Genomic DNA, 17,308 nt, shown 5'->3' with positions numbered 1-17,308 from the left:
ATCAAAGTTTGAGCCAGACCTCAGTGTCACACACACGAGAAGCACCATAGAAAACACTCAGCAAACCAAGTATGAAAAAGGATTGCGCTGCACTGGGAACTCTGTATAAAAGGATTTTATTAAAAACAATAAAAAGGTGGGGGTCCGCCACAGAGACGTCTAGCTTTGTTTTTCTTTTATATGCTTTTTATTGTTTTAATAAAAACCCTTTTATACGGAGCGATCTGCTTAGTGTTTTCTATGGTACTTACTATTCTGGATTCCTCTGGCTTTTTCCGACCGTGGAAGGCAATAGCCTGACTGGTCTCCTGGCTGGGAGACCCTCCACTCACTACTAGTATTGTGTATTGCTTTGCACAACCTCTCTCAGTACGGTGGCCCAGCCCCTGACCCTCCTGCTACGTGTACGGTCCTCACACCAGTTGGTGCCTCCACTCTGTTTTGTAACACACATGAAAAGCGTGACTGCATCTGCTTCTTCTGCCCTCACCATGTTTGATGTCTACCCTGTCAATCAAGGGGAGGGCATGGCACGTTTCATTTATTTCTATGGGAGTTTTAGCAGAAAGCTTTGTCGTCTGTTTTCGGAACTCCTATAGAAGTGAATGGGGGAGATCCGTGTATGCATCTCCATTCCTAAGATGGGAAAACCCATGCAGGTAGTAACTACAATTATTATTGGAGAATATGAATTCCTGAACTCCGCTCATAAATTCATCACTGCACATTTCTCACCTATCAGAGGACTGAAGAAGATCAGTTTCTGCTCCTTCTGGAAGTGAAAGTGCCGAGTGCAGAAGCGGACTGAGTCGACTGCCTAGGAACCACCTGTTTTGGGAGTCTGTCTGATACATTTTCATCAAAAAAGCGTAAAAACACAGGATTATTTTATTTTAGATGATGCCACCCTCACTTTAATGACATGCATACTCTGACCGCAGCGCAGTCGGATTCATCTCACCTTTAGAGCAAAGTCTATCTGATTCTTGATGTTGTGTATGATGTAACCCTCCACTCCGGAGTGACTGCTTATCTTCAACAGACATCTGAACAGAAAATAGCACATTATGAAGAGAATCAGCTCCGGACACAGTCTTCATGTATAACAAGCAATATCATAGTGGGTGGTTGATCATACTATGCTGCCTTTTGCGAGGACAGCATAGTATGGAGACAGGTCAGATACAGTGTTAGCCCAACTGGCACAAAAATATATTACCTTTTGGTTCATAGTAGCTATTAATGAATAGAGTAGACTCATAGTTGAGGGTTCAGTGCGTCCATGAGTGGAGTGCTCCCCCACCTCTCTGAGCAGTGACGTATAGCACTCGGTTATCTCTGGCACTCCCATAGAGAATGAATGGAGCTGCAGTGTGCATGCATGACCTGCCATTCCATCAGGACGTTAGAACGGAACCAGTGGGGGTCCCAAAGGTCAGACCCCCAGCAATCAGCTAGTTATTCCCTTACCTGTGGACAGGGAAATAACCTAAAAACGTGTCACAACCCCTTCAAGTCCAATAAGGCATGAATACAGTTGGCCATCTGGCTAATAAGGGCAAACCATGGTTTTTCACACAACTCTCAGCTCAGGTAAAGTATTTTAGCATACACTATATGGACAAAAGTATTAGACCTATAGGAGCTTTTAGGACATCCCATTCTGAATCCATAAGCATTAATATGGAGTTAGTTCCCATCCTCTGCGAAGGTTTTCTACATGTTTTCAGAAGGTGTCTGTGGGAATTTTTGCACAGTCATCCAGAAGAGCATTTGCGAAGTCAGACATTGATGCTGGATAAGGGAGCCTGGCTCGTAATCTCCATTTTAGTTCAAACCAAAGGTGTTGGATGTGGATGAGGTCAGGGCTCTGTGTGGGCCAGTAGAGTTTCTCCACAGCAAACTCACCCAACCATGACTTTATGGACCTTGCTTTGTGAACTGGAGAAGAGTCATGCTTGAACAGAAAAGGGCCTTCCACAAACTGTTCCCACAAAATTCAAAGCATGGAATTATGCAAAATGTCTGAAGCATTAAGATTTCTCTTCACTGAAGCCAAGAGGTCTAGCCCCACCCTATCATGAAAAGCAACCATAGCATTATCCCTCTTCCACCAAACTTTACAGTTGGCACAATGCAGTCAGGCTGATAACGTTCTCCTGCCATTCACCAAATCCAGACTTGTCTATCAGACTGCCAGATAAGAAGCATGATCCATCATTCCACAGAACATTTCCACTGCTTCATGGTCAAGCGTGGCATGCTTCACTCAATCCGAAACTTGGCATTGTGCTTGGTGATGTTAGTCTTGCATGCAAGCTGCTCAGCCAAGGAAAACCACGCCATGAAGCTCCCCGTGCACAGCTTTTGTGATGATGTTCACGGCAGAGAAGGTTTGGAGTTCTGCAGTCATTGAGTCAGCAGTAGGTTGGTGACTTATGTGCCTCAACACTCAGCGACCTTGCTCTGTAACCTTATGTGGTCTCCACTTCATGACTGAGTTGCTGTGGTTCCTAACTTCTTCCACTTACCACACATGCAGTAATACCACTACATTCTATTGTGAAATATCTGGGAGGGAAAAATAATTCACAAACTGACTTGTTGTAGGGGTGGCATCCCATTACTGGACCACAATGTAACTGATGTATCTTTCACAAAAGGTTTGTAAAGGCAGACTGCATGGATAGGGGCTGGATTTTATACATCTGTGGCAATGGGACCGAATCAAACCACTGAAGAGGTGTGTCCTAATACATTGTCGATTTAGCACACATCCACTTTGGAGAACCTCCAGAAAGATTTCCAGATGTGTGTGAATAACATTGATAGGCTTTGGTATACTATGCATCATTTGAGTAAAGTTAGTGCTAACGACAAGAAATAACATGACAAGGCATAGGCGGTCAATAATTAATATCCCCTATAGCTGGCGGTGGATCCGCCGAAATGTAGAGGCACCGACCTCTACATAACTTCGGCAGATCCACCGCCGCTTCTAAATGCAAGACAGCTTCCTAGCTGTTACATTTAGACCATTTTCTACACCTAAATCAGTAGCCCGTCCCTTTCCCTGCCTACTTTTTTAGACCTGGTGTGAGCCGGGAGAAGTCGCACATTGCGGTGCAACAGAACTTTGTGCCGCAATGTTCGCCAGAAATACGGCTAAAATAGGCGTATTTCAGTGGTAGTAAATGACCCCTATAGTTTTTATAGGAGTTGGTCTATGTTCTTACCTGAACAACTTGTATTTTCCTTCTACACAAAACTTGTCAATCACTAACTGTAGCATTGCCAGACTCTTCTTTCTCTATAAAAGCGAGATTCACCAGAGAGATAATGACTCCGTAATCGTACAATGCAGCCATTTTAGCGATTCCATAAGTCAGCAAGTCTGCCTTACCAGATGTTCAATAGGACACAGGGTCATGACCTTCACTAAATCCTGCATGTAAAGAGAAAATGATGAACCACCTCCATTTACAGATAGAAGATTAATTACATACACTGAAAACCCGATACAATATACACTGCAATATAATTAGTATATAATGCACTGCCACGCAGAAGAGAGAAAAGGCTCTGGGCAGTAAATTATAGTAATAAATATAACCTTCTATACAAGGAAAACTAATTATATATAATAGTATAATTAATATTATAATAATAATAATAATAATAATAATAATAATAATAATAGGTATGAAGTGTTTCTATAGTAGATCATTTATTTATTTATTTTTATGCGTAGGCACAGTGAGAGTATTTATAATATACTTTATTAGGGAATTGTGTTAATTCTTATTAGAAAACAGCAAATAAAGTACCGGTATTTCCTTAGAATCCCTACAAATGAGCGTAGCCAAGGATGACTCTCTGTAAAATATGGAGTCAGGCTTCTCAGCCTGCCCCTTCTTCCGTTGCCCCAGCCTCATTACATGTGTTATGCACCGTTCTATAAAAAATGATTTTACAAGTCTCCCTACATATTTTATTTGCTGCCAGCGCTGATCGCCTCCGCAGTTTACATGCAGTAATTTACAACATTCTGTAGGCGCTGAAGACAAAATTTCCTTAGCAACACTTAGTGTTGCTAATGAAAAACTTTACATTACATTTGGTAATAAAAGTTAACAAAACTCCCTAATAGACTATATTACAAAAACACATTCACTGACCATACAGAAAAACGAGATTTTGTAAAACTTACCAGTAAAATCTCTTTCTCGCTCTTCATTGGGGGACACAGAGACCATGGGTATAGCTATGTCCTCTAGGAGGCGTTGACACTAGATAAAGCTGTTAGCTCCTCCCCTGGCAGCTATACCCCCTCCAGCCTGGAGAGAGAGCTTCAGTTTGTGAGAAGCAGTAGGAGAAGCAAGTAAACCACCGAAACAATGTGGAACAGCAACAATGTCAAGAACCGAACCAGGTTCTAACCAGCAACAGCCACAACTGTGGCCGAACAACAATACTGGGTGGGTGCTGTGTCCCCCAATAAAGAGCGGGAAAGAGATTTTACTGGTAAGTTTTACAAAATCTCGTTTTCTCGCCCATATTCATTGGGGGACACAGAGACCATGGGACGACCAAGAGCAGTCCACAGGGAGGGAAAAACCACAGACCCATGAAGCCGTGCAGTAAGAACTGTCGCCTGCAAGACCACGCGGCCCACACAGCGACCATCGATGCATAAGTATGCACCTGGCAACTTCTTGCAAACATGTGCAAGGAGGACCGGAGCCACCTTACATTACTGTGCAGCCAAAGCGCTAGTCCTCCTAGCCCAAGAAGCGCCCACCGCTTTGGGGGAGTGAGCCGTGACACCTAAGGGTGGAACCCCGCTCCGAGCACGGTAAGCAGCAGCACTGCCAGACCGAATCCAACGTGCAATCGCCCTTTGGGGGCCGCCAATCCCCAGCGAGGACCTTCCTGAGAGAAAAAGGGGATCCGTACGCCGAGAGGGACTGGAGGCTGCTAATAATGAGTAGAGCACTGACAATGTCCATAATGTAACTCCCTTCCGTAGGGCGCGAAGGAAAGGAACGTGCTATGGAAGTCAGAGACCACCTTCGGGAGAAGAAGGAATGCTGAGAAAACCATATTCAGATCCCAAGGCTGTAAGGACGATACAGAGGAACCATATGTGCCGCTCCTTGAAAGAAGATTACCATGGACACCAGGGAAACTGGAAGGCTGCCCAAGACTGAAGCGCCAACACCTGACCCATCAAGGAAACAAGGGCTAAACAAAGGTCCAACCCTTAAAGTAGAAAGGAGGGAGAAAACCTCAAAGTGAGGGGGACGTCTTGGCTTCAGAGAAGCCTCAGAAGGACCTCCAGGTCCCAGAATAGATACTGGCGATGCAGACATCCTGTCCTGAATCACAGTGCGGAAAATATCCGCCGAAAAACCCTCTCCACGTTAGAACGGCGGTCTCGATAGCCACGCAGTCATTGAAAAGGTCATGTAAGACTGAACCCCTTGAAAGAAGGACGTCTCCGATTGGCAGTGACCAAGGGACGTCTCCAGGAGAACGAGGTCGGCGTATCACGCACGACGAGTCCGTTTCGGAGCGACTAGGATATGTCTGAATGTCCTCCATCCAGACCATCGTGTCTTGAATGGAAAGGCACCAAACGAATACCCCATGCAACGCAGGTGAGGGAAGATAGCAATGTAGGAACTACCAAGGCATACGGGGTGACAATGAACCATGAGCCAGAGGGGGAAAGACAGGAGAAGCAATAGGCTAGGTCTAAGCCCCTACCCTGTAAAAGACCACGCTATACAGAAGTAGCCAAAGATCAAGCGGCCGTGCCAAAAGAACTCCGCCCGAGAAGGAAGCCAGGCAAGGGAAGTCACACTGCAATGCCAGCCCCATATCCCAGCAGAGGAGGGAACACCCGTAGAAGCCACCGATCCGGTGCTAAAGAGTCCACCGCCTAGCGAGGGGCTGTGCAGTAAGAACCCAAGCATGTAGGGAAAATAATACTGCTACCACAGTGGTAGCCAGCTCTTGCCCCGGCAATGCAAAAACTGAGGGAGAGGCCCGATACTATCCGTAGAAATCACGTGCCACACTGCCCTAGTTACGTGGCGCTAACCCTAAAAATTCTACCTGGAAGGGTGCTGAACATGTGCAACTGCCAAGCTAGCTCCAGGGTAGGACCCCTACCAGAGGAGGATGCCCCACTGCAGCGACCATGAACTCGAACATTAGCGACAAGCCGCACCTGTGGAGGAAAACAAGCTGTAGGAGCTAAATCAGAGTCGCCAGCATAACCACTTCCCCAGAGAATGGGGAGTGGTGGATAGAGAATACGGAGTCAGCGAAAAGAGTCGACCCGCTGGAACGTACTCACTAGGCAAGTGCAACGGAGTATGTATTACGTATTGATGCGGACAATATCAGGACCGACCGGAGCAACAGAGGACCCACAAGTGATGCTAGGAACCCCCTGGAAGACAGAGGATGTCATAATCAGGCGCGAAACCAGCACAAAAAGAAGGATGCAACGATGAGTAGCCACTGTATCCACTGGTGGTACCCATATAACACTAGGGTAAGAGTGTCGGGCGCCTGCGAGAACCAACTGTAGCCACGCCCTCTTGGAAATAAGCGAAGGCACCTAGAGCCGTAGTGCCGCAGAAGATGTTTAGTTACTCCCCGCTAGTGGATCACTAGCGGAAGGGGGAAATGCGACAGAAGCACGGTGATGTGCAACACTCCGCCTATGGAAGGATATTGGACAGTCGGAACCGTATTCAATGGTAGAGCAATTAGCTACTGTAACGGACCGTTTCAGCAGACAAGGGGTTAAAATCCGTTTAGGCGATATGCCCCTTTCTGAGAGACAGGCACAGCTACTGCAGAACACCAAACTCCCGAACTGGATACAAAATAGCACTCCAAACTGGAACCTCAGAAATAGCTGCTAGCAGACCAACAGGAATCAGCTTACACTCCTGGCAACCAGTCTCCAACAGCATACAGTGGATCCCCCCAATAACGAGTCAAGGCTCCGTGTTGAGGGTCAAGCAGTGGTCTGAGGTGCTGTAACACCCAGCCTGGTTTTTATTACAGTTGTTGCAAATACAGGTCCGCCCACAGGGAGGTATAAAACAACCAAGCCCATCTGGTGTACACGCCCCTAGGGGACCAGAAGGAAGACTGGGACACAGGACAGATATGCAGCACTGCAGGATACAGAGACAATACATCCCCACAATGCATCATGGTTTCCTCCTCTCTGCCCTGGAGACACCCGAGGAGTAATCCAATTATCTCTCAAGACAAAGAGAAATCACCAATACACATGTGGGGACAACAGAACAGAAATCACCATTTAAACATACAATGTCACAACCCTTTTCAATACACAGACATTTAACATCCAAACATGGCACGAATTAGACCAGGAGTTCAAGTGAGTTCAAGTCCTTTGTGAACAAATGAGGCCTGGCTGATAAGAGGGCCCATAATCCTGGGGCAAGAGGCCAGCAGCCAGGCCCCTCCAAAACCCAGTGGCGAGGTTGGTTTCGCCACACATCTCCCCCTCCCAGGGAAGACTAACCAGGTACCTGACCTCACGGTCAGTACCTGAGTTAGTCTGGCAGTCCACCCACAACCCAATACTGGATCTGTTGGATTTGGTAGCCTGTCTCTGTCCAGTGAGTCCACCAAGGTTATGTTGGTAGCTGGTACTCCCGGTCTCTGTGTTGCTCCCTGGCTTGGGGTGGAGGTTGCTTTGTGGGCAGGTATCAGCGGTACTCTGCCCTGGTCGTTGGAGGGGGAGACCGACTGTCTCTACCCCCTGTGCTGTAAGTGCAGAGACCACGGTCCCATCTGCACTGTTGTGGGGCTTACTGTCTCCCCCTGGTGCGTTAAGCTGCCGCTGGGGAGAGGGGGTAACGAGCTCCTCTCCCATACATACTTCCAGCCGCTGGGGAGGGCGACCGACCGTCTCCTCTCCCAATACAGTGTCCTGCTGCTGGGGAAAGGAGACTGGGCTCTCTATTCCCTGCTGGACACTCTGCCGCTGGGGGACAGGACCGACTGTCTCTGCCCCCTGTAACTCCGCCTGCCGCTGGGGAATGGAGACTGGGCTCCCAATTCCCAATAAATCACACGGCAGCTGGGGAATGGAGACTGGGCTCCCAATTCCCTGTACATCACTCGGCCGCTGGGGAATGGAGACTGGGCTCCCAATTCCCAAAAAATCATGCTGCTGCTGGGGGGCAGGAACAACTACCTCTGCCCCCTGTAACTCAGCCTGCCATTGGGGAGGGAGGACGCTGCTCTCCTCTCCCTGCATTTCACACTGCCTTCCCGGCATATCACCCTGCTGCTGGGGGGCAGGAACAACTACCTCTGCCCCCTGTAACTCAGCCTGCCGCTGGGGAGGGAGGACGCTGATCTCCTCTCCCTGCACTTCACACTGCCTTCCCGGCATATCACCCTGCTGCTGGGGGGCAGGAACAACTACCTTTGCCCCCTGTAACTCAGCCTGCCGCTCGGGAGGGAGGACGCTGCTCTGCTCTCCCTGCACTTCACACTGCCTTCCCGGCATATCACTCTGCTGCTGGGGAACAGGAACAACTACCTCTGCCCCCTGTAACTCAGCCTGCCGCTGGGGAATGGAGACTGGGCTCCCAATTCCCTGCTGGACACTCTGCCGCTGGGGAGGGGAGACTGAGCTCTCTCTGTCCCGCAACTGTAACTTCCGATGGAGGTCCACCCAACGTGGCAGCTGACTGTCACCTTCTGCCCGGTATAGTAGGGTCTTGAACACTAGACTCCTTACGAACTTCACGGATTTCTCAGCTGGATTGGGTCCGAAGAAGTTCAGCCGCAACCACATCATACGGTCAAATTCCTCAACAGAGTATCTGTACTCCACTGCTGGTTCCATCCTGGTGCTTTTAGGGTCGCTGTACTGAGACATGCATTGCCCTTAAGTTGTAAAATCCAAAGAAAATCCAAAGAAATGGTGTCTCCTGTAGCTGTCCTTCTGGCTGTAGGAACGATCCCGCTGCTTGCCACCAATGTAACGGACCGTTTCAGCAGACAAGGGGTTAAAATCCGTTTAGGCGATAAGCACTCCAAACTGGAACCTCACGAATAGCTGCTAGCAGACGAACAGGAATCAGCTTACACTCCTGGCAATCAGTCTCCAACAGCATACAGTGGATCCCCCCAATAACGAGACCAGGCTCCGTGTTGAGGGTCAAGCAGTGGTCTGAGGTGCTGTAACACCCAGCCTGGTTTTTATTACTGTAGCAAATGAAGTAGGGGGCGGCACCAATCACAGCGGCTAAGCGCACTAAGATCCAGTGCTGTACGTGGCTGGAGAGGACACACACAGCGGCGGTGCTCAGCTATGCAGGTGCGATGAAAGTACGAGGTAATGTAGAACAGAAGAAAGTAGCGGCACTCACCAGTGTGTAGTCAGGATATTCAGCTTTATTTAATCCAAGGTTACATCAGGCAGGGGGCAGACGATTCAAGACACGCATTGATCAGCGGCGGCCGTTTTGCGCTAAATGCGCTTCATCTGGCTGTGCGTCAATGCGTGCTAGCACACCGCTCCTTTTAAATGCTGGCGTGGACCGTTGCCATGGAGACTGACAACCCGGGCCGCATCAGCAAAGAGGAGGTGGCTAAAGCGAAACACATATATAAAAACAATATAAAAACAATACAAATGCAATATTCAAGGAATGAACATAGATTGTGCAGTAGAAAAATGTACATATGAGGACATCACAGGAAAGGACTCAGATCGTTTCTATCGTTGAGTCCTAATTCCCCTAGGGACTGGTTTTTATTACAGTTGTTGCAAATACAGGTCCGCCCACAGGGAGGTATAAAACAACCAAGCCCATCTGGTGTACACGCCCCTAGGGGACCAGAAGGAAGACTGGGACACAGGACAGATATGCAGCACTGCAGGATACAGAGACAATACATCCCCACAATGCATCATGGTTTCCTCCTCTCTGCCCTGGAGACACCCGAGGAGTAATCCAATTATCTCTCAAGACAAAGAGAAATCACCAATACACATGTGGGGACAACAGAACAGAAATCACCATTTAAACATACAATGTCACAACCCTTTTCAATACACAGACATTTAACATCCCAACATGGCACGAATTAGACCAGGAGTTCAAGTGAGTTCAAGTCCTTTGTGAACAAATGAGGCCTGGCTGATGAGAGGGCCCATAATCCTGGGGCAAGAGGCCAGCAGCCAGGCCCCTCCAAAACCCAGTGGCGAGGTTGGTTTCGCCACAGCTACCTAAGGAAGGTGTGAGCATACGGCAAGTACTGGTCAGTGATAGGGAGAATACCCCACCTAAGAAGGGGGGAGAATTTCCACAGCGAGAACTAGCGCATATGGCGAGTCCTGTACCCCGTGGAGTGCAATAGTGCACCTAAGGGGGTAATGCATACAGCACATAATGTAACCAGTGACAATATAATCGGGCCACCGATGGATCTGCATATGGCAGGTCCCGAACCCCAAGTCATTGTACTTAGTCCACCCATGGCAGGGGACAATGTATAAGGCAGGCACTGTATCCTGAAGTAGTGCAGTTACACCACCAAAGGAAGTGGGTAATGCATACGACAGTACTGCTGGCCACCTAGACGCAATCTCTGGAAGATTGCTTCGGACTCATATCAGAGATTCTCCCCTCTTTCTGGACGGACCCGCCCCAGTGAGGGAGGGTGTGTCTGAGCATGATTTAGGGAGGAAGAGTGAGGAAGCGGAAATATTCGAGGAGAAAATGGTCCTGCTGCGGTTCGCTTGCGCGTAGAGCTACCCTTCAGAATCTCGCCCCTGGCAGTTGTGGACTGCGCAGGCGGGGACTTATCAACCAAACCGCCCTGCTGGCCGCCATATTCTTTGAGCAGGGCGGCAAAAAATCGCGGCCGGAGCACCGAAGCAGTGCCGGCCGAATGCAGGGTGGTTAACCCCCTCAGAAGCAACGCGCCCAGCATCCGCTCCCGAAGGGGTGGAGAAAGGTAAATGCCGCCTTGTTGGTGAGCGGGAGCTGCGCTCCGCTCCTTGCATGTAAATAAGGAATTAGCACTAGGGAGTTACATAGTCCACCTAATTTGGCGCCAGTAAGCATACTGCACCTATTAATATCATATGTCCTCCACTCAATCAACCAAACGGCCTGTGCCGGAGGGGAATGCCTCAGGGGTGCAGGGCTATGCTGAAGCCCCGTCTGGTCGCAGACTATTGCCACCAAGAGAAGGGGGGACCAACCCAGAGGGTTAAATACTCACCTAGTCCCGTGTACTCCCCTCTCTTCTCTCTCCTGCCGCCATCTTCACCCCTCCTCTGGTCAAGCAGGGTCACCCCTTCAGCTACTGGCACCGTAGTGGCAGGACGCTGGAAAGGGGGGCTTGGATGGGTGACCCCTTGGCTGGCGGGATGCAGGGGAGCGAGGTTGCCCTGGTCCACCTGGTCTTCTGTGGGGGAGGCAGAAGTGCGGGTGACCGGCGCTGGCGCAACTCGACCCCGGGAGAACAGGGAGGCGACCCTGTTTGCCCATCTGAAAAAGAAGGAAAAAAATAAATAAATAAATAAAATCTTCAGGAGATCTCTGCAGAGCAGGGAGGTCTTGCCTCCTATTGACACTAGAAAAAACTGAAGCTCTCTCTCCAGGCTGGAGGGGGTATAGCTGCCAGGGGACGAACTAACAGCTTTTACTAGTGTCAACGCCTCCTAGAGGACATAGCTAAACCACGGTCTCTGTGTCCCCCAATGAATATGGGTGAGAAATATTAAATGACAGTTACACTGTAACAATTATGTTTAAGCCTTCGGTCAGTGATAAAGGAGCCAGCATATTAATGTGGCAAGCGATAGGCGACCTGTCACCTCTCCTAACAGGTATGTTTAAGTGAAATAGCAAAGCTGAAGCATCTTGAGTTGTGCCATTCTTCCTGAAAATGTATGAAGAAATTGACAATTTCGGTGTTACCCAGGGGCATAGCTAAAGGCTCATAGGCCCTGGTGCAAGAGTTCAGCTTGGGCCCCCCTCCCCTCAATGCTTTGTGGCCGGGTGCAGGGAAGCACATTGCTCCCCCATGGCATTGACCTAACCTCTTCCCTCCAGCCAGAGGTGTAACTTCATCTGCATGCAATTTTTATAATACCGGTGTCTTCTTGTGTGGTATAAGGGTCTTTGGGCCCCTCAGGCTCCTGGGGCCGGTAGCGACTGCTACCTCTGCACCTTCTATAGCTACGCCCCTGATGTTATCTTTCCCTTTGGAAATTGTCAGCTTTTGTAGGGACATGCCCCATTGACAAATCAGTAACCACAAAGGGATACACCCTATTAACCACAGGAATTTTGTCACACATGTCCACTAGGAACATTAGAGGAACATTACAATGCAAGTTGAAAGAAAATGTGCTCCTGCATTGCAAGTATTAGGGCTCATGCACACGAACGTAAGGGCTCCATGCCCATATTGCGGACTGCAAACGGCGGGTCTGCACTATATGGACACTGGCCGTATGCACTCCATGCTGTGGCTGTGGACCCATTGACTTGAATGGGTCTGCGATCAGCAAGTTAGGACATGTCCTATCTTTTGCGGAGTGGAGGCACGGACTGGAAGCGCACAGAAACACTCTAAAGCGCTTCCGTGGGCATTTGGGTCCCTGCCTCCGTACTGCAAAAGATAAGATATATCCTACCTTTTGCTGGAGCTTGTGGATCGCAGCACAGGGCTGGTGCCCGTGCATTGTGGAAAGCTATTTGCGGTCCGCAGCACGGACACTGAGCCCTTACCTAGATATTTCAGCTAACGAGTCGAGTCATCTTAGGCCTCTTTTACACGATTGAGATTTCTGTCCAGGTGTGATGTGTGAAGCAAACGCATAGCATCCGGACTGAATCCTGACATTCATTTTAATGGGTCTGCGTTTCTCCACACATCATTTTTGGGTTCAGGAAAAATTGCAGCATGTTCTATATTCTGCGTTTTTCATGCAGCCGGATGCAATGCGTTTTTCACTGATGGCTGCTAGGAGATGTAGATTATTCTTAAATTTTTCTTTATGCGAGTGAAAAACACATCCAATCCAGATACAATCTTTCTTGTGCGTTATATTTTATTCATACATTTAGTTTTTTTTCCCCGTATACAGATTTCTATGGGAAAACTCCTGAAAAAACCCGCCACACCCAAAGCACGCTGCAATTTTCAAAAACCATCAGGATACTGTCTTAACCACTACTACAAAAATGCAGCGGTTATAGGACGGTTTATAATTTACTCTTGGCCAGCATGTAAGGGTGGGTTCACATCACGTTTTTTTCCATCCATTTAACATACACGTTTGAAAATAAATAAATAAAATAAAAAAAGATACAAAAGCGTGGCACACCATACTTTTATATCCTTCAGTCTGGTAAACAAAAAAAATTAAAATAAGAAAAATGTATACATTAATGTATACTTTTTTTTTTTTTACAATGGAATGCGGTGAACTGTGGTGAACGGATGCCACTGTATATCATCAGTATGAGGCATCCGTTAACGCACACGTTTTTTGTACATGCAAAAATGTGATGTGAATCTAGCCTAAGGCCTCATGCACACGGCCGTTCCGTGCATTGGGGACTGCAATTTGCGGTCCCCAATGCACGGGCAACGTCCATGCGGTTGCCGGGACGGATCGAGACCCATTCAACTTGAATGGGTCAGTGATCCGTCTGCACCGCAAAAAAATAGAACATGTTCTATTTTTTTGTGGTGCGGAACCACAGACAAACACCACGGAAGCACTCCGCAGTGCTTCCGTACCGCAGCTCCGGATTGTGGACCCATTCAAGTGAATGGGTCCACATCCGTGATGCGGGGTGCACACGGCCGATGCCCGCATATTGTGGACCCACTGTTTGCGGGCCGCAATACGGCCACGGCCGTGTGCATGAGGCCTAAAATCTAGCTTTTTTGCTGTAAAAAGGTGCTAAAAAACATGGCCTTTTTTAAATTAGCTTGAGACCAAAAGTGTGTACGAGTCTTCATTAACTTTATTGCTAACACACATTATCCTAAGAGTCCACTCACCTGTAGCACCTGGTGGACTGCGGTGACATCGAATACGTCCTCAGGAAGACTGTCATTATCCACTCTTAATAAACTGTGCTCCAGTAAATCCTGACAGCAGACAAAGTTTCAGATGAAATATCTGTGGACCAGTTAGCCATTTTACATGTTGTGAAGTTCACTTACCAGCCCTTTGGACAACACCGACTCTTCCGTTCTGAAAAGGAAGGTTTAAAAACAAAATGGTGAGTTACGCAGAATTCCCAATCTAAAATCCTATTTCCTACTGATTAAAACTGAATGACACCACATCTCAAATCCTGTAATAGCAACTGGAAGTGATCAATCACTGAGGGTGCATACACAAGCTGCGGATTGTGTTGCAGAAAAGCTGCACATTTGACACAGTTTCATTCTTTGCATTGGAAAGGGTGAAATCCGCAATGAAATCCAACGCATAAATTGACTGCAATATCACAGCTTTTCTGCAGTTTTTTTTTATTTTTTACACAGCATGTGGAGGAGAATTCTAAAATGCTCATCCACTTTGCTGGTTCTGTACAACACTGCGGGTTTGCTGCACAAAAATCTGCAACAGCAAATCCACTGCTAATCAGACACGTGTGAACCCAGCCTATTCCAATCTCAGGCAATGGGGACCTATCGCTAGAATATGACCCCATTGTCTGCTAAGTGCGGGTCCCAGAGGTGGAACAATCCTGGACAACTCCTTTAACTCCTGTGCAGGGGGACACTTTGTGATCTGCTTATTTTAAAATCTACGAATAAATAAAGAGGAGAGCCCCTTTAAAGTAGTGTGAACATACGGTACCAAGCCTACAAAAGAGATCATCTTTAAAAATATAAAGTATATTAGAAAGTTGCAGAACTTTCAGGGTACATCCCCTTTTGAAATAGAAGCTGAGTGATCAGCGTTCTCTAACCCCTGATGACGAGCTATTACCAGAGGAGGAAGCTGCGTCTGGCCATACATTTCTGCCGCAGCTGCCCTGAATTGAACACACCTATTCATAGAAGTGATAAATGCAGTTAAAGGGGTAGTCCCATCTGGGACATTCATGGCATATCCACAGAACATGCCATAACTGTCGGATACTGATACTGGTTCCACCTCTGCTAGACCCTCCAACTACCCCAAGAACAGGACTGCATCTTACAGCCACAGTGAATGGAGAGGTGGCAGTGCATGCATGTCTCTCCCCATTCTTTGCTATGGGAGTTCAGAAAATAGCTAAGGGCATGGGCTATTTCACACCACCGTTATTTTTCAGAAAATAGCTAAGGGCATGGGCTATTTCACACCACCGTTATTTTTCAGTTTTTCTGATCTGTCAGAAGAACAGAAAGAAAAAAAAAAAAAAGGGATCCTGTGCATCAGTTATGCACATTTGGCATCTGTAAGAGCAGTTTCCACCTGTGATCTGTTTTTGTAGACAGAAAAAAAAAAGTCCTGCATGCAGAACTTTTTTTCCGCCTCAAAAAATCGCTCAAACGAACTGATGAACAGGATCTTTATTTATTTTTTTTATTTCTGTTCTTATGACAGGTCAAGAAAGAACGAAAAAATAATGGTGATGTGAACCCTTCCCTTACTTGGCTGTGGATACACCTTTGACTCTTACGTTCTTACCTTTTTAACAGCACATCCACATGTTCCATGTTAGACTTTACCACAAACGTTGGCCTAAGAAAATAAATTATATTTTAGTCCTTTTTCCACTCGTCTATCTAAATCTGAGACACTGGACACCTTTATTCATTGTCATACAAACACCTGGGGCTCAAATGCAGTATTAGGCACAGACCACTGACAAGGGTGGCGTTGTCTTAAGGGTTGGGCGGGGGGGGGGGGGGGGGAAGCAGACTAATATTTTAGAACCTTTAGGCCTCATGTACTGGGCCGTTGCCATTTTTACATTCTGCAAACCAATGAGCCGCAGAATACGGATACCAACCATGTACGGTACATCCCGTACCTTCCTCGGTCACCATTATAGAAAAGGCGATTCTTCTCCGCAAAACAGACAAGAATAGGGCATATTCTATAATTTGTGGCATGGCCACACTGATGTGGACAGCACACGGATGACGTCTGCATTTTGTTTCAGCCCTACAGAAATGAATGGTTCAGTGTGCAATCCACAAAAAATGCAGAACTTGATGTGGACCCAAAATATGGTTGTGGGCATGAGGCCTTACTTGTTAATATAATATGCTCTTACCCAAACACAAATGGGAAGCCGTCCATTCCAATATGGTGAACAAACAGGAGGTAGGTGAGGCAGGCCAAAGACTCCGGCATGTAGGTCTCTTTCTCGGGAACAGAGCCTTCAGCGTCCTTAGTCTGGGCAGAGTGAACACGCTGCACAAAGGTCCTGGACAGGGACTCTCCCAAAGATAGAAGGAAATCCTGAAAATGGAAGAGTTAATGATAAAATGCATTCATTTATGCTTGACCCATAAGACCTCATGCACACGACCGTTGTGTGCATCCGTGGCCGTTGTTCCGTTTTCCGTGATTTTCTGCGGACCCATTGACTTTCAATGGGTCCGTCGAAAACTCTGAAAATGCACCGTTGTTCATCCGTGGCCGTGATCAGTGTTTCCTGTCCGTCAAAAAAATAGGACCTGTCCTATTTTTTTGACGGACAACGGTTCACGGACCCATTCAAGTCAATGGGTCCGTGAAAAAACAGGGATGCACACAAGATTGGCATCCGCGTCCGTTCTCCGTAGCCGTAGGCTACTTTCATACAGACGGATCGCAGATCGCAGGACTGCAGTAGCATCTTGGCTGCCATGGTAACCGATCGGAGCCCCAGCGATTAAACTGGGACTCCGATCGGAACTCTCCGCTGCCACCAATGATGGGGGAAGGTGATTTTAATTAGAGGGGGGAGAGGGGAGGCCGCACTGGCCACCAATGAGTTAAATACAGGGGAGGGAGGAAGGGGGGCCGCACTGGCCACCAATTAGTTAAATACAGGGGAGGGAGGGAGGGGGGCCGCACTGGCCACCAATGAGATAAATACAGGGGAGGGAGGGAGGGGGGGGCCGCACTGGCCACCAATGAGTTAAATACAGGGGAGGGAGGGAGGGGGGCCGCACTGGCCACCAATGAGTTAAATACAGGGGAGGGAGGGAGGGGGGCCGCACTGGCCACCAATGAGTTAAATACAGGGGAGGGAGGGAGGGGGGACGC

General features: G+C 47.9%; 1 protein-coding gene across 1 annotated transcript in view; it reads right to left on the bottom strand.

The window, feature by feature from the left end:
* The window catches only part of GLMN (glomulin, FKBP associated protein), a 68,057-nt gene that overhangs the window by 14,111 nt on the left and 36,638 nt on the right, over positions 1-17,308 (bottom strand). Inside the window, exons 8-15 of the mRNA XM_040407862.1 lie at positions 16,329-16,516; positions 15,737-15,790; positions 14,272-14,302; positions 14,107-14,196; positions 3,404-3,445; positions 3,237-3,310; positions 962-1,046; positions 736-845 (exon numbers count right to left, since the gene is read on the bottom strand). Coding sequence (XP_040263796.1) covers positions 736-845; positions 962-1,046; positions 3,237-3,310; positions 3,404-3,445; positions 14,107-14,196; positions 14,272-14,302; positions 15,737-15,790; positions 16,329-16,516 — 674 coding nt within the window. The remainder of the gene's footprint in view (positions 1-735; positions 846-961; positions 1,047-3,236; positions 3,311-3,403; positions 3,446-14,106; positions 14,197-14,271; positions 14,303-15,736; positions 15,791-16,328; positions 16,517-17,308) is intronic.

This window comes from Bufo bufo, chromosome 9, assembly GCF_905171765.1.
Source record: "Bufo bufo chromosome 9, aBufBuf1.1, whole genome shotgun sequence".
Lineage (NCBI taxonomy): Eukaryota > Metazoa > Chordata > Amphibia > Anura > Bufonidae > Bufo > Bufo bufo.
This window is presented reverse-complemented; position numbering and strand designations above follow the sequence as displayed.